The sequence below is a fragment of the Babylonia areolata genome, chromosome 28 (genome assembly GCF_041734735.1).
Source record: "Babylonia areolata isolate BAREFJ2019XMU chromosome 28, ASM4173473v1, whole genome shotgun sequence".
NCBI classification, from domain to species: Eukaryota; Metazoa; Mollusca; class Gastropoda; order Neogastropoda; family Buccinidae; genus Babylonia; species Babylonia areolata.
This window is the reverse complement of record NC_134903.1, coordinates 8162429-8178146: the sequence shown is the minus strand read 5'-3', so window position 1 is coordinate 8178146 and position 15718 is coordinate 8162429. Positions and strand designations below refer to the sequence as shown.

At 43.7% G+C, this 15718-nt stretch overlaps 1 protein-coding gene across 1 annotated transcript in view; it reads right to left on the bottom strand.

The window, feature by feature from the left end:
• Positions 1-423: 423 nt before the first annotated feature.
• LOC143301777 (relaxin receptor 2-like) overlaps positions 424-15718 on the bottom strand; it is a 31120-nt gene continuing 15825 nt past the window's right edge. Inside the window, exons 5-6 of the mRNA XM_076616167.1 lie at positions 767-927; positions 424-446 (exon numbers count right to left, since the gene is read on the bottom strand). Of these exons, the coding sequence (XP_076472282.1) occupies positions 424-446; positions 767-927 (184 nt within the window). The remainder of the gene's footprint in view (positions 447-766; positions 928-15718) is intronic.

Below are 15718 nucleotides of genomic sequence, written 5' to 3'. Positions count from 1 at the left end.
GATTTGTCGAATCGATGTGGGAGTATCTCATTGCAACAGAGCTTATAATTTTGTGTTGATATGACCTTTAGGTGTGAAAGATCTTTGAAGATATCAGGTGGGAACGTTTGCACTGGGCTTCCGTCCAGATACAGTTCAGTTAATTGTGGTATGAACTGAAATGCTCCAGGAGAAATGGCATGAAGGGAAGTAAAAGATAAATTCAATTTCTTTATATGGGGAAACGACGAGAAGATTGCACCATCAAACGCGATGATTTTTGTGTTTGACAGATCGACGGATGTCAGTTCTTTTAACTGAATTCCAGAGGGAATACCGCTGTGGAAAATGGTCAGGGGATTGTCTGACAGCACCAGTGTCTGTAAATTATCCAAAGCAAGGAAAGAACTGATGTTGACATGCTGCAAGATGTTGCCACTGATGTCAAGAAACTTTAGATTTAACAACTGCACATAAGTCAAGAGGGTCAGAGAACACTGAGCAAGGACCAGGTGTACAAGGTAGGTGTGGCTGCCCACGTCAGACAGTGACATACCAGTACCTGTAGCGTCCAGATAGCGTAGCCAAGAGAAGTGCACTGCGTAAAACGGCTTAAGACATAGAAAGGTGTAACTTTGACAAAGGCATTCTACGGGACAGGTCACACCACAGGCTAGTTCATCATCGTGCATTGGACAGTGGGGCCAGCCGTCACATAGATCGTCATGGTGCACACATATTGTGGAAGCTCTGCACATGAAAAATCCTGGACATTTCATTTCCTCACATCCTTCCTCATCTTCGTGACCTTTACAGTCGTACATTCCGTTGCATCGCGTGTACACAGGCATACAGTCATTGAACTCTCCAGGACAACGATAGTGACTGTCAGGGCAGGACTCGCTGGAATTCATCCTCACTGAGATGAACTGTTCCAAGCCATCGAATCTGGTGAAAGCAGGAGATGGAAAATATGGCAACAATACATGTACAGATCTAACGTAAGCACATCCCTTTTCATCTGATTCATCCAGGCACTCAGGCATTTGATCACATACATTTTCAAAGGATACACATTGGCCATTCATGCATGCAAATGATTTGACACAGAGGGGATGCTGACAGAATGATTCATCACTTTTATCAAGACAATCATCAATAAAATCACAAACGAGAGTATATGAAAAGCTGGTGATTTCATCATTGCACGTGTATGTGGGAATGGAATGTAAACGAGGTTCTGATGAATACAAAACACCATAGTCTGACATTGGGTCAAATAATTTACAAGAGGTGTGATTTTGACCACAAATTATGTACTTGTTAGAACCACATAGAAGAAACGTGTGTGTCACATGACCTTCAAGGCACTTAGTTATTGACAGTTCTTTTGCGGGCAGCAATGGCTGTATTCTGGACGTTAACACTGTCTTTGGGTGATGTGAGTTCTCTGTTGTCTTGTTTACACTGACTTTACACATTGCACCGAATGCGTCGTCCCACTCATCACAGTTCAAGTCATAAAGAACTAGATTGTCGAAACTGATGGTGTGACATTTCTGTTCACTGCTACTATGAATGACCCCATTAGCAAAATAAATCAAATTGTGAAAATGAACAGCTCTTTTCTCAACACAGGCATGTCTGTACATCACAGGGAGTGACATATCGTTGGAGCGAATGCCAGTCAAACTTCTTGCAAACACGTGCCCATATATATTTGTTAAATTTTGAAGTACATCATACTTATCAAGCATACAGGCCGGTAAAGTCAGTGAACCGCCTATGGTATTACAGTACTCGATTCCTCTTTTATTGATATCTTTCTCGTCACTGTCCAATCCACGAACAATTGTGAAGCAACTGTTACAAACTGCTATCAGACCCTGACAGTCAGCACTGCTGAAAGGACAGTGTTCTGTTTCATCCCGTCCATCTTCACACTCCGTCTTCAAGTTACAGACCACATGGTGCTGAAAACCTGAATAATGGTCCACAGAGCAGTTCCACAAACCACTGGAGAGCTTTTTTGGCGCTTTATCATAAGATAAGAATGTAAAAACAGTTGAAAGTGTAAGGGTTCTGTAAGAGAAAAAAAAACTTCTAAAGTCAGCTTTGCAGTTCTGTACACTTGGGCAAAGTCTTCGATGCTCCATTCGTGAGTTCTACATTCTTTGAATTGGCCAAGTGAAGAATCATTAAGATGGAATTGACTATGTACGAAAATATACCATATTGAGGAAGATTGCTTGCTACTTATCATGATGACGTGTCTGACTGGAGCATATATACTTTTCCACAAAGGTGGAGATCTGTCGTGAGTCAAATTATTTTTCAGTGCAGCATACCCAGACAATGGCGATGTCACCACGACAACCACATTATCTGATTCTGTGTAAGAACCGCAAACTGTTCCTCCTAAAGAAATCAAAAGCAGCTTTTAGGACATCAAAAAAGGGAGGGGCATTGCTTTGTTGTTCGCGATCTTGGTGAATATCTGGGAAGAACTTTAGGCCTTTAAAATATTTACAAATACCTCAAGTGAAACCCATAGAAATTTTAATAGAACAGCTTTTTGTCGTAATGAAATACAAAAGCCAGAGCTGAACACATTCTCAGCTAGAAATAGAACAATAAAACATTTGCAGAAAGTTTTCTGCGTCCTCTGCTCCTTTATCAGACTGACCATTTCAGCTGCTTGATCTTTGCATCCCAGCAGTTGTTTTCAATGTACTGGTTGAAGAGGCGTATGTGGTATAACTTGGACTTACCTTCCATTTCCATGTGACAGTCGTTTTCTCCCGATTTCTCCTGGGTTTCAAATGGTCTCTTCCAAACCAACTCCAATTTACATTAGTTTTGCAGTGGAGTAGAAGTGCATTGGATCCAACAGCAATTTTTTTAACCACTCTTCTGTCAGGGATCTGAGCATAGCATTTGACGGAATTTTTTCCAAATTATTACAAGACAAACTTTCCATCTGCTCAAGCCAATTCCTCAGCTCCACCTCCTACTGGGCAGATGTTTGAAAGTCGTCTCGTGGTATCTCTTTCTGCCATCTTTTTCAGAACTTGGAGAGGTCCCGTAATGTGGGGTTTTTTTTGTTTGTTGTTGTTGTTGTTGCCTACAGCAACTAAAACGGTGAAAATCCCACAATATCTAGTGGGACCTTCCATTAAATGAAGAGCAAAGTGGGAAGATATCACTCCCAGTCATGCTAACGTTCCAAACTCATCTTCCATTACATTGTCTAAGGTGGCGCATGGCATTCGAGAATGTGAAAAAAATTGTTCCAAAAGGCGTTTGGGTGTTCTTGGTGGAATACCCTTATTTGTTGTCTCTAGAACGCTTTTGTTTGCTTCACTTGATGAAATTAGTGTGTGTGGGTGTTGTTGTTGTTGTTTTTGTTTGTTTGTTTGTTTTTTTGTGGGTTTTTTTGTTTGTTTGTTTGTTTGTTTGTTTTGTTTTGTTTTGTGTTTTTTTGTTTGTTTTTGTTTTGTTTTGTTCTTTGTTTTTTGTTTTTTAATTTTTGTTTTTGTTTTTTGTTTGTTGTTTTTCATGACGAATTAATCATTCAGTCATGTGGGTGTACGTAAAAAAACCGTCAAAAAGATGAAACTAAAACTCAAAATTGTCAATGTTCAAACCATTGTTCCAACTTTTTTGCTGCAACAACAACAAAAAAACAACCCATGTTACAGCTCAATCGAAAGTTTGAGACCAGACCTACTTTCTGACATCATTTTTTCATGGTAATGAGGGTATCCTAATCCATACAAGCCCTGAAAAGTGGTCACCACTTCCTCCCAGTCCCATCCAATGGCACAAAACATTACTTTGAGGTCCAGGTCGAAAAATGAGACGAGCAATTTCATTGGCCAATTGTCACATGCCGAGGCGCATGGCGTGTGTGTGATCACCCTCCGAGCGCACCCGAATGTCACTTCGTCGCCTCAAAGTGTTTCGTTTTCTGAAGTTCCATTAAATGCCGTCTCCAAAGTGTTCAACAAAGGATAAGTTCGAATAAAAGAAAAGAAATCAAAAGGCAGGAAGAAATCTGTGGTTTCAGCAGAATCATCAGAGACTGTTTCAGAACCGCATCTTGGACTGTAATGACCTGACACATGTATGCAGTTACATGGTCTTCAAAGCTCGAATCATCGGGTTCGAAAAGACTTTTATCTAAGCGAGAAACTTAGTCTGGTGGTAAAAAGAAAACCCATAGAAGAAGAGTGGAGCACAGAGGGGAACGTGATCGTGGACATAAAAACGATCAATTCCCTGTTCAGTGGATACAAGTGCAGCAGTTGTAAAGAAACAGGCGAGAGGTACTCTTGCTTCAGGTCTCTTTGGGGGATGGACCCACTAATCTTTTTAAAAAAAAAAAAAAAAAAAAAAAAAAAAAAAAAAAAAAAGGTGGATAGCGCATGCCTTCTTTTGGTCCCGTTGCAAAATGAAGCCATCGATGTGTTCAAACAGCCATTTTGCTAGTTGTGTCAGTACAGCGTGAAGAAGTAACTTCATATATCTAGCCGAGCGCTCAGCTGGCTGCGATGACTGCTTCACGGCAAGCTTTCACTCGCTCGCGGCGTTAGTTAAACTGACATTCCTGTGTGTGCTTCCACAGCAAGTTTGTGCTACGTGTCACTGCACTGTTTTCCTGTAATGACTTCGGTGAATAAACCATTGGCAGATTTCAATCTAGTCACAACATTTGGCATGTCGTGGGGGCAAGCATGACACGATTTGATCGAAGATACACGGTTACAGTTCAGAAACTACCAACAGCCAGATACGGGTTTCAGTATGGCGTCCAGTTGGCTTCAGCTCTCCTGGCCTATGAGTTATCCATCTATTTTTAGATCACTTGGAAGGATCCACTAACCCCAACCCCACCCCCTTTATTTAGTTTGTGATAAAAGTCAACTCACTGTGTTGCCGCAAACATAACCTGGTGCTTGGGTAGTGACTTTTACCACTGTCTTTTTCTTTTCTTCCTTCGAATCATCAAAGCATGAAAAACAATACTGACATGCATGACAGATATAAGTGCAGTGTGTGTGCATGTGTGTGTAACATATCTTTTTCTACTACTGAACAACCTGTCACACACATACGCAAACACACATGCGCACACGCTCGTTGTGCTTTGTGAAGCTTTTTGAAACTCAGCACACTCTGAATTGCCGGAAAACACACAGACATTGTACATATATATTCAGTATACATGTATGCAGTTACATGGTCTTCAAAGCTCGAATCATCGGGTTCGAAAAGACTTTTATCTAAGCGAGAAACGTAGTCTGGTGGTAAAAAGAAAACCCATAGAAGAAGAGTGGACCACAGAGGGGAACGTGATCATGGACATAAAAACGAATCCTTTCCTCATAGCGCCGCTTTTGTGTTGTATTTTTTCTTTATTCTTGAAACTCCAGTTCCTTGCAATCCAGGTCTTTTTTCCCACAAGACCTGCTTAGATTTGTATGGGTGTGTTTCCAGAAGAGCAGCTCCAGACTGGTGTTTATTGCACTTGGAGGTCTTTGTACTCGAAACCCTCTTTTATTGACCTGTTAGCTTCCACACATTTTCTGTTCAGCCAGCGTGGCTGTCACTGTCACACTTTCAGGTTTTAATTCGTAAATGAACACACTGAACTCCAATGAGTCTTCCTTGAGAACAAAGCCACGAAGATCTTCATATGTTTCCTGTTTATCAGACATTTTGTTACGAATTGATGGCAGCCTTTGGTGTCCTCTTTCCTGTTGGCTTACAGTTGCTTCTGGTAACTTTCTGCTGTCAGCCTGAAACGAAGCAGTAAAGCCACCTTCAAGGTCTCATAGATGGATGCATCTTCATCCGACAGTCTACTGAAGACCTCCAAAGTTCTACCCCTCAGAAATGTCCGGGCCCCAATGCCCCAATGTTCAGGATTCCATTTCTGCAATTTTGCAGTCCTGTCATACTGAGCCAAGTAAGTTTCCAACTATATTGGACTGAACCCTTTCCTCAACATTACTCCTTCCATGTTGGAATTGTAAGGATTGTTCTTGAATCTCCAGTTGCCTTTCTTTAATTCCAGCTTCTATGTCTGAATTTCCACCTTCCAGTTCAGATTTATCTCTTTATAGCTGCCTTTCCCCTTCTGTGTCCCTGGTCTCTTCTCTCTGCAATTCCCTTTCTAAAAGTAAGCTTCATTTCTCCTTTTAAAACCCTTTGGTCGCTGTAGTCGCCTCTCGGCGACTTGCAGCAAGAACACAGCCGCTGCATGGCGACTTGTAGGGAGAACGCTGCTGTCGCCGGTCGGCGACTTGAGCATTAGCGTTAACAAACTTACGCTACTCAGCAAATAACACCAAATTTAAGTCAGCACTTACTGCCACATGTACCGGAAACATCCTTCACATTGTTGAACCAATTCTCGTGCAGTTTGGAGCGATTTTCAGCAGCATTTTAAAACTTAATTCTACCGATTGCGAGGTCTTCAACCAGTTCAGATTGTAACCAGCAGTCTCGCTTTAGACCACGCTATACGAGACAGCAAACTGCAAGTCTAATGAAAAGGCATTTGGCAAAAAATGATTTTGCTGCTGACAATGACAGTGGAGAAGAGTTCGTGCCACATGGCAGCGGAAAAACGAGTACCCCACATTCCCACTGGCTGCTCTGCTGCACAGCCCGTTTTCTGCTGTACTGTGCAGACTTAGCCAGCTAGCAGATCTTAGCAGCTTGAACACAGGTGGTGATGCAAGGGTTAAGCTCATCCTTTCACCCTATTTTAAATGTCGTTCCCATGAATCATTTTCATCAGCACTTCTCACCATTTTGAGTTCTTCCGGAAATGTCTTCTGATGGTGTAATAGCTAAAGCTGTAAGATTGGTTACTTTTCTTCCCCAACCAGCTCTAGATGGAGTAGCAATACGGTGTACAAATGTTAATATCTCTCATTTGAAACCACTTCAGTTACTGGCATAGTAACATTTTCACATCAGCTTGCTCAGAACAGAATTTGTGTCATGATACAACTCCTCGGAAATTGGTTTGAGTTTTAATATGCCACAAATTCAGCTGCCAAATAATATAATTCATCACTAATATCCAACGCAAGAAATGCGGATAACAAAACTAAGACAGCGTCTAAAAGATTTATAATCAACACATAACAGAACAGCTAACAAAGAACGCGAGACTAACAAACAAAACGGGAAATGGACTATCACAACTATCATATTCGCCCTCAGTCGCTGACTTCAATTAACTCCTAGGATCCCAAACGTTACCTCAAAGTACGTCACACAATGCTCGACATACTGCTCACGTACTCAGTGATTCCAGGCATCTAACAAAAAACATAGAGGGTGAAAGATTGTTTTATGGAAATCCATTTAACCCATTCTTGGCAGGCTGTTGTGCTATATTGATGCGGAGGTGGTGGCGGGGACACAGAAAATATACTGATTTTCCTTCAAATCACAAGCGGACACGACCAGACCCTGTGGTTTATGTATAGGTAAGAATGTGAAAACCGTTTTTAATGAGACGCATACTGACGCCAGAGGAAATATGCCTTTCAAACTTAACTTGGTTTCGAATTATCTAAAATAGATAGAGGAGTGATGGGTTGTGTAGAAATGGAAAACAGTCACAAATCCACCACCACCACTCCCATAACACACACACACACACACACACACACACACACACACGTGTAAACACACACACACACACACGCACGCACAAACACACACACACACACACACACACACACACACACATGCAGGCATAGACTATTGTACGCATGGACCTGAATGATTTATTTGATGTTGTCATACACGATCATAAACATCTAACGTGATTTACAGCATCAGAGTAGTAGGTGCGAAGAAAACAACGGAAACCCTCCTTGATTTATTGAGCATGTCAGTGTGTAGGTTGCTGAAGTAATCTTTTGTTTCACCAACTGCTGGTACTTATGAAAAATCGAACATCATGTTCATCATTCCATCTTTATTCCCGAACGACACTGAAGGTTTATATATCAGGTGCAGAAATGAAGGACTGTAAAAACGTCTTTCTTTCCTATGCTGTACTGGTCTTCCATAATACAGTACTAAAGATGGATGTTCGAAGAGTGTGCTTCATGGTATTATGAAGCTCGTGCTTTGTTTTGTTTTGATGTCAAATTGCCAGCTATCAGCGTTGGACAATAATGATTCAGTGAACAGAAAGAGTGTAAAACAGTTTGAGCAGACAACGAAATTGTAAGAAACAATAAAGACATGTGAACAGCATTTCACGAAGATGAGAACGATTTAACGTGGCATGCAAAAAAAAATCCCTGTAAAGAAAGCCACGAGGAACAAAAGACAACATGCTGTATGTAACGGTGCGTAAGGAGGATCAGGTATCCCAAATATAAAGAAATATACACAGGCTCTAAAAATGGCAGTGGTTGTGATATTGTTCACAGGAACACCTAAGTAGAAGAAAAAAGCTCTCTGTAAAATGCCCAGAAATTGATTTATTCGATCTATATGGACCAAGAAAATTGGTGAATACTGAATGTAGTACAGTAATACATGCTGGGAGTATGTATTTCGGGTGTACGTGAATTTCATAAAACAAATTCTGTTAATAGAAGCGCAAAAGGTACTTGTGGCACCACTCTTTTGGAATGACAAATTTTATGTCGCTAACATCACAGTTACTTTAAAAGCTAGGAAAGCAATAACACGACGAAATGGATTTTTTTTTAATTAAAAAAAGGCATCAATGTTAATTGTTTGGTGTACTCCAGATTTATATGCTCAATTAAAAGCTAATTAACTACGAATAGAGTAAAGATATATTCTTCGAATGAGAAAAAAACTCATTGTAGTTATAATTCATGGTATTGTATTTTTTCAAATCTCTTTTTGGGGGACTTGGAGAATAACTTCATGGAAAATTGAAAAAAACAAAAACAAAACAAAAAAACTGCTCCAGTATTGATCTGAATGAAGAGTAAAAATGACTTGGAAATGACGATTGTACAAAAATGGATGAAATATCCAATTATATTATTCTAATAGCGAAAAAAAATATATACTAGCTAAATGCTTTTTGTACAAATACAGATTGAACAAAACTATACCCTCTTTGAAGCATTTCCGATAAACTTAAGACACACCTTTGAAGTCGAAAGGTATGTACAATCGCTGGACGTGCTGTTCGAAACGTTTATTTGAAAATAATACCCTTGTATAAATTTTATAAAATTGTTGTTTTTAAAACTTGTCTGAAACGAAAATCCACTGCACAAGTTATCACAAAATCGGCCGCACTGTATGGTACGATAAATCGGGATAGTTATACTGTTAATTATGCATCATTTATTATATTCGATATCGTATGTCGATTCACTTGAATGTTTCCTGTACATGGAGATACACGTGTAAAATGACGTCAAATCCGTAGGGATTGTTGTCTGTTTTGTAAGATATTTGTCTAAACTTGCACCTTTTCCCTTCATGTTTGTGCTTGATGGGTGTGTTTCTATATGTACTACAAAAAGTAGAATTTTGAAATATGCGGGGTTTTTTGTTTGTTTGTTGTTGTTGTTGTTTTTACACGAATGTATGAAGTCTAGCCAATCGATGCATTGTTTCTCTCTCTTTCACTCCAAAGCATGCTGTGCATGTACAATTCGTTGCCATTGTGTTTGGTGTTGAAAGAAAGGTCAATTTACTGGCTTCCGTGTGCATGATTAGTACTACAGAATACTCCTTCCTAAAACACTGACTGGAGCAGTGACTTATATCATCACCCCCCTGTTGTAAAGCGAGTCACATTTAGCCTACTGACAGGCGGCCGTGTTAATTTCTGGGTTGCACGTTCAGCGAAAGGTATGTGTTAAGCGCAGTTAAATGAAAGCGATAGACAAAACTTCGCTCGACTGTCTGTCGATAGTGTGAGTGAGGTTACCGACAGTACACACGGAGTCTCTTCACCATGCTTATTCCAAGCGAAAGAGCGTTGTGAACTGCCGTCAGACGTGTTATACTGTATTGTTTTGAATTACTCTTTTTGTCACAACCGATTTCTCTGTGTGAAACTCGGGCTGCTCTCCCCGGGAAGTGCGCGTGTCTCTTACACTGAGAGCGCCACATTTTCTTTCTTTTATTTTTATTTTTCCCTCCTGCCTGCAGTTTTATTTGTTTTCCTATCGAAGTGGATTTTTCTACATAATTTTGCCAAGGACAACCCTTTGTTGTTGTTGTTTTTATGTTTTGTTTTTTGGGTATGTTATTTGTTGTTGTTTTTTTACGTGCGCTAAGTGCATGCTGCACACGGGACTTCAGTTTATCCTCTTATCCGAATGACTACCGTCCAGACCACCACTCAAGGTCTAGTGGAGGGGGAGAAAATACTGGCAACTGTGAGATTCGAACCAGTCCGCTCAGATTCTCTCGCTTCCTAGCCGCATGTGTTACCACCAGGCCAACAATCCACATGTATGAAATGGATCAAGCTCACAAATTGTTGGGTTCATATTGCTTCAGATGGGGAGGGGGGGGGCATAATTATGATTTTTTTGTAATTATCACTCACATTTCTGGCCGTGAGCGAGTACCTTGCAATGAGTGGCAAGGTAAGAGCGTGTGAGGGAGGTTACAACAGCGCGGAATGCAGCTCGCCAGAAAGCGTTTAGCACGGTACAATACATGTAACTGAATGCTGCCGTGCTATTGCTCACCTATACATCTGTGAGCAGGACACAGCGGCATATAACAGACACCGTTCAGAAAGTAACATATCTCTTTGGATCAAATGAAAACAAACATTTTAATTTTCATGTGTAGCATGCTAAATTGTTAGAAGACGCAAAATTGCTTTTATGGATGTTTTCCAGTTTCTTACCAATCATGATATTATTTTATAAGAAGAAATAAAAGTATTATACCCACTGCAAAGGTGAATTTACGAAGGCAGCACGGGATCTTGTAGTTCTTAGGTACAATTTTGTTCATATTTTACGTAATGCACACACACACAAATATACTTCACTCTCTGTTTAGCAATGTAGAATATGAATATGGTCATTGCTCAGGTTTGTTTGGAAGAGCATTATGGGAGAACTGTACAGACAATTAAGTTAGAAAATATGGAAGGCAGATTATGGCAAAAGTGACCATCATCCTGTCTTGATGTGGGAAGAACGGCATGTTTATACATAATTTTCTTAGGAAATGAACCGATATTTGCAAATGTGACTCGTGAACCTTGACACACTACACGTCAATCAGCGTGGGAATGAGAATGCAGCTGGCTTGAGTATGAAGGTGGCAAAATGAAATGCATAAGATAGTTGCGAAGAGTGGTGGTGGTGGTGGTGGTGTGTCCATCGAGATCGATGATGACCATCGTTGTCATCCAGATGGGGGATGGGGGGAGGGTGGTGGTGGGGTGGGGGGAAGGATGCTCATGAGTCTATCTGTGAGTGCGCAGATGGCTGAATAGTCCAATCTGCGCACGAAATGTTCGCTGACAGTTGGGGCAGACAAAGACAGGCATATCATTGTCAGGGAGCTTGTTTGCCCGTGACTTTCTGGCCTGCCTCTTCTGAACAGCTGCAGCAGTCCTGTTGGCCTCGCACAACTTGGCGCCTTTGTGCACAGCAGCGCGCCATTTGTTACGGTCCACTGCAGATTCCTCCCAGGAGTCAGGGTTGATATCAAACGCTTTCAGAGAGACTTTCAGAGTATCTCTGAAGCGCTTCTTCTGACCTCCGTGTGATCTCTTCCCTTGTTGCAGCTCGCCATAGAAGAGCCTTTTGGGCAGCCGATGGTCTGGCATGCGCGCCACGTGTCCAGCCCAGCGAAGCTGGGACTGCATCAGGATGGTGAAGATGCTGGGAAGGGTGGCTTTTGCGAGCACCTCTGTGTCTGGGGTCCTGTCTTGCCACTTGATGTTCAGTAGCTTCCTGAGGCATGTTGTGTGGAAGTGGTTCAGCTTCTTGGCATGTCGTTGGTACACTGTCCAAGTTTCGCAGCCGTACAGTAGTGTGGGGAGAACTACTGCTCTGTAGACCTTTAGCTTGGTCTCAAGACTAATGCCTCTTCTGTTCCAGACATTTGCACTGAGTCTACCAAAAGTTGCACTTGCTCTTGCAATCCTGACATTCACTTCATCGTCGATGGTCGCATTTCGTGACAGTGTGCTGCCAAGTATGTGAACCGCTCCACCGCACTGAGTCTCTGACCGTTGACTGTGATGTTGGGCTCAACGTAGGGTTTCCCTGGGGCTGGCTGATGGAGAACTTCAGTTTTCCTCGTGCTGATGGTAAGGCCGAAGTTCCTGCTGGCAGTGGCAAACTTGTCGACGCTGAGTTGCATGTCAGCTTCAGATCCAGCATTGAGGGCACAGTCATCAGCAAACAAAAAGTCTCTGATGATGTCTGTCATGACCTTCGTTTTTGCTTGAAGCCTTCTGAGGTTAAACAGCTTGCCATCTGTTCGGTACTTTAGGCCGATTCCAACATCGCCATCTCTGAAGGCATCAGTAAGCATTGCAGAGAACATGAGGCTGAACAGCGTTGGAGCCAGGACGCAGCCTTGCTTGACACCATTTGTGACAGCAAAAGGAGCAGATGTTTCGCCATTGTCCTGGACTCGAGCCTGCATGCCTTCATGGAATTGGCTGACCAAGGAAATAAATTTCCGAGGGCATCCGTACTTGGCCATGATCTTCCACAGTCCCTCTCTACTCACGGTGTCAAAGGCCTTAGTGAGGTCGACATAGGTGGAGAACAGATCAGCATTTTGCTCCTGACATTTCTCTTGCAGCTGCCTTGCAGCAAACACCATGTCGGTGGTTCCGCGCTCTTTCCGGAATCCACATTGGCTCTCAGGCAAATGACCTTGGTCAAGGTATGCTGTGAGGCGGTTTAGTAGGATCCTGGCAAGTATCTTGCCTGCGATGGAGAGCAAGGAAATGCCCCGATGGTTATCACAGGCTTGCCGGTTCCCCTTTCGCTTGTACAAGTGAATGATAGATGCATCTTTGAAATCCTGGGGGATCGTCTCTTCTTTCCACATGAGTGAGTACAGCTGATGAAGCTTCTCAGTCAGCACAGTGCCTCCATCCTTGTAGACCTCTGCTGGTATGGAGTCTGAGCCAGGTGCTTTGCCACTGGATAGCAGACGGATTGCTTTCTGGGTCTCAAGAAGTGTTGGCGGATCATCCAGTGCTTCGTTGGTGGGGACTTGTGGGAGACGGTCTATGGCTTCATCATTTATGGAGGAAGGGCGATTTAAGACACTGTTGAAGTGCTCAGCCCATCGTTCGAGAATGTTCTCCTTCTCGGTGATCAAGGTATTCCCATCTGCACTGAGGAGGGGGGAGGATCCTGAGGATGTGGGGCCGTAGACTTCTTTTAAGGCATCATAGAACCTCTTCATATCGTGCCTGTCAGCATATCCCTGGATCTCATCAGCTTTGTCACTCAGCCACTTATCCTGCATCTGGCGTAACTTTTGCTGAACAGTCCTGCGGATGGCATTGTACGCATCCTTTTTTGATGTGGACTTTGGGTTGCTCAGGTGGGCTTGATGCAGACGGCGTTTCTCATCCAGAAGCTGCTTGATTTCATCACAGTTTTCATCAAACCAGTCTTTGTGCTTTCTGATCATGGGTCCCAGGGTCTCTGAAGCTGTACTATAGATCAGCTCACGCAGGGTCCTCCAGTCAGACTCCACATTCTGGTCGTTCAGAGAGGCGGATTCCAGACGATCTTCCAGCAGCTCCACAAAGGACTGTTTGATGGTGATGTTTTTCAGCTTAGCGATGTTGAGCCGTTTTGGAGCCTTCTGGCCTTGGGGGCGTCTCTTGGGCTGGATTCGAATATTCAGCTTCGAGACTACAAGGCGATGGTCTGTCCAACACTCGGCGCCGCACATGGTCTTTGTTACACGTACATCTTGCCTATCCCTTTTCCTGACGATGACATAATCGATGAGATGCCAATGCTTTGAGCGAGGGTGCATCCATGACGTCCTGTTACGGGTAGGGAGGCAGAAAACTGTGTTGGTTATCAGCAGTTCGTGCTCTGCACAGGTCTGAAGCAAAAGCAATCCATTTGGGTTGCAGTGGCCCACACCGTGCTTTCCAATCACTCCATCCCAGGAGATGTAGTCAGAGCCAACTCTAGCATTGAAGTCCCCAAGAATGATGAGCTTGTCTGCTTTAGGGATGGCAGCAATGACAGAGTGAAGGTCCTCGTAGAACTTCGCCTTCACTTCATCCGGGTTGGTCATGGTTGGGGCGTAGGCACTGACAATGGTGAGGTGCTTCTGGCCAGATGCCAGTGGGAGTTTCATGGTCATAAGCCTATCGTTGACTCCCTTTGGGATTCCAGCTAGCTTGCTGACAAGTGCTGTTTTTACTGCAAAACCAACACCAGCCTCATGTCGCTCTTCGCTTCCTCGTCCACTCCAGAAGAAGGTGTAACCAGATCCCCGTTCACAGAGCTCGCCTTCGCCTGCAAGCCGAGTCTCACTCAAGGCTGCGATGTCGATATTGTATCTGGCGAGTTCGGATGCAACTAGTGCTGTTCTCCTTTGGGGTCTGTCCGCGTTATCTCTGTCCAGGAGAGTCCTTATGTTCCAAGCACCAATGGTGAGAGGAACGATCCTTGCTTTTTTCTTTTCTTTCTCTTTGTTTCGACCGCTGATGTAGGGTCCCCGCCAGCCGCGGTATGCTGGCCAGGGTGATATGGAGCAGGCAATTTTTAGGGCACCTTTTCTAGCCCCTTCCTCATGCCAGGGAGGTGAGCAGTGCATTCCTAAAAGAGGGCTGCTCAAACGCTCAGACGGCTGCCGAGCTCCATCGCTGCTCCTGTCGACGAAGAACGACCCTATGGCCTGAGCCGCCTGCGTGCAGGTCTGCGGCTGCGACTGCCAGTGTACCCACACCTGTCGTTTCGTCGCTCGCCTGTCGCCACAGGACTTGGGGGTGATGAAATGATGAAGGATGAAAGGTCATTTTGGATGACTGATGACTTGCGCGATGAGTTTGTTTAAAGTGAAGAGGAGTTGCGCAACGTCGACCTCACTCTCTCGTCCGGGTCCACCAATTTCCAGTGGCAAGACTAAGTCGAGACGACTGGAGGATGAGCACGGATGCAGTGGATGACCAAGATATCCTTTCGGTGTCTCATCTTGCTCTCTGCACTCAACAGTGCGTTGCTGTAACCGCCTTCCTCTCCGTTGAACCGATAGGTTTCTTCCGCAGATTCTGCCGGATCCAGACTTCGCATGCATGGGTAGACACACCCCGGGGGCCAACTGCGTGTGGCATGCACACAGCACGGTGGAGCTAGATGGCCGTCGGTGGCTCTCCTGAGCCGACGCCCTTTTATGGATCTCCATAAGGGTGTCTAGCCACCCGCCTCACCAGTCCCAGAAGGGAGTGGTGGGAGTGCCGGTTTAGTCGTCGGCAACCCGACCCTGAACAGGTTGTACTGGATTACAGGTTACCAGTAGCAGATCTAATGACCTGACCTGACCTGAGTAAAGACTGCCTGGAAGATGAAAATACGTATCATTCCTGGATACCTTTCTGAAGCCTTCAGATAATGTTGCAGTGCCTTGAACGCTAACAGCTTAGAGCCAGCGAGTGCAAAAGACGTCCAGGACATAGTGCAGCAAAGGTTGGACAGTGTGAAGACTGAAATGGCTGATCACCGATGCAACTTCTGCACCT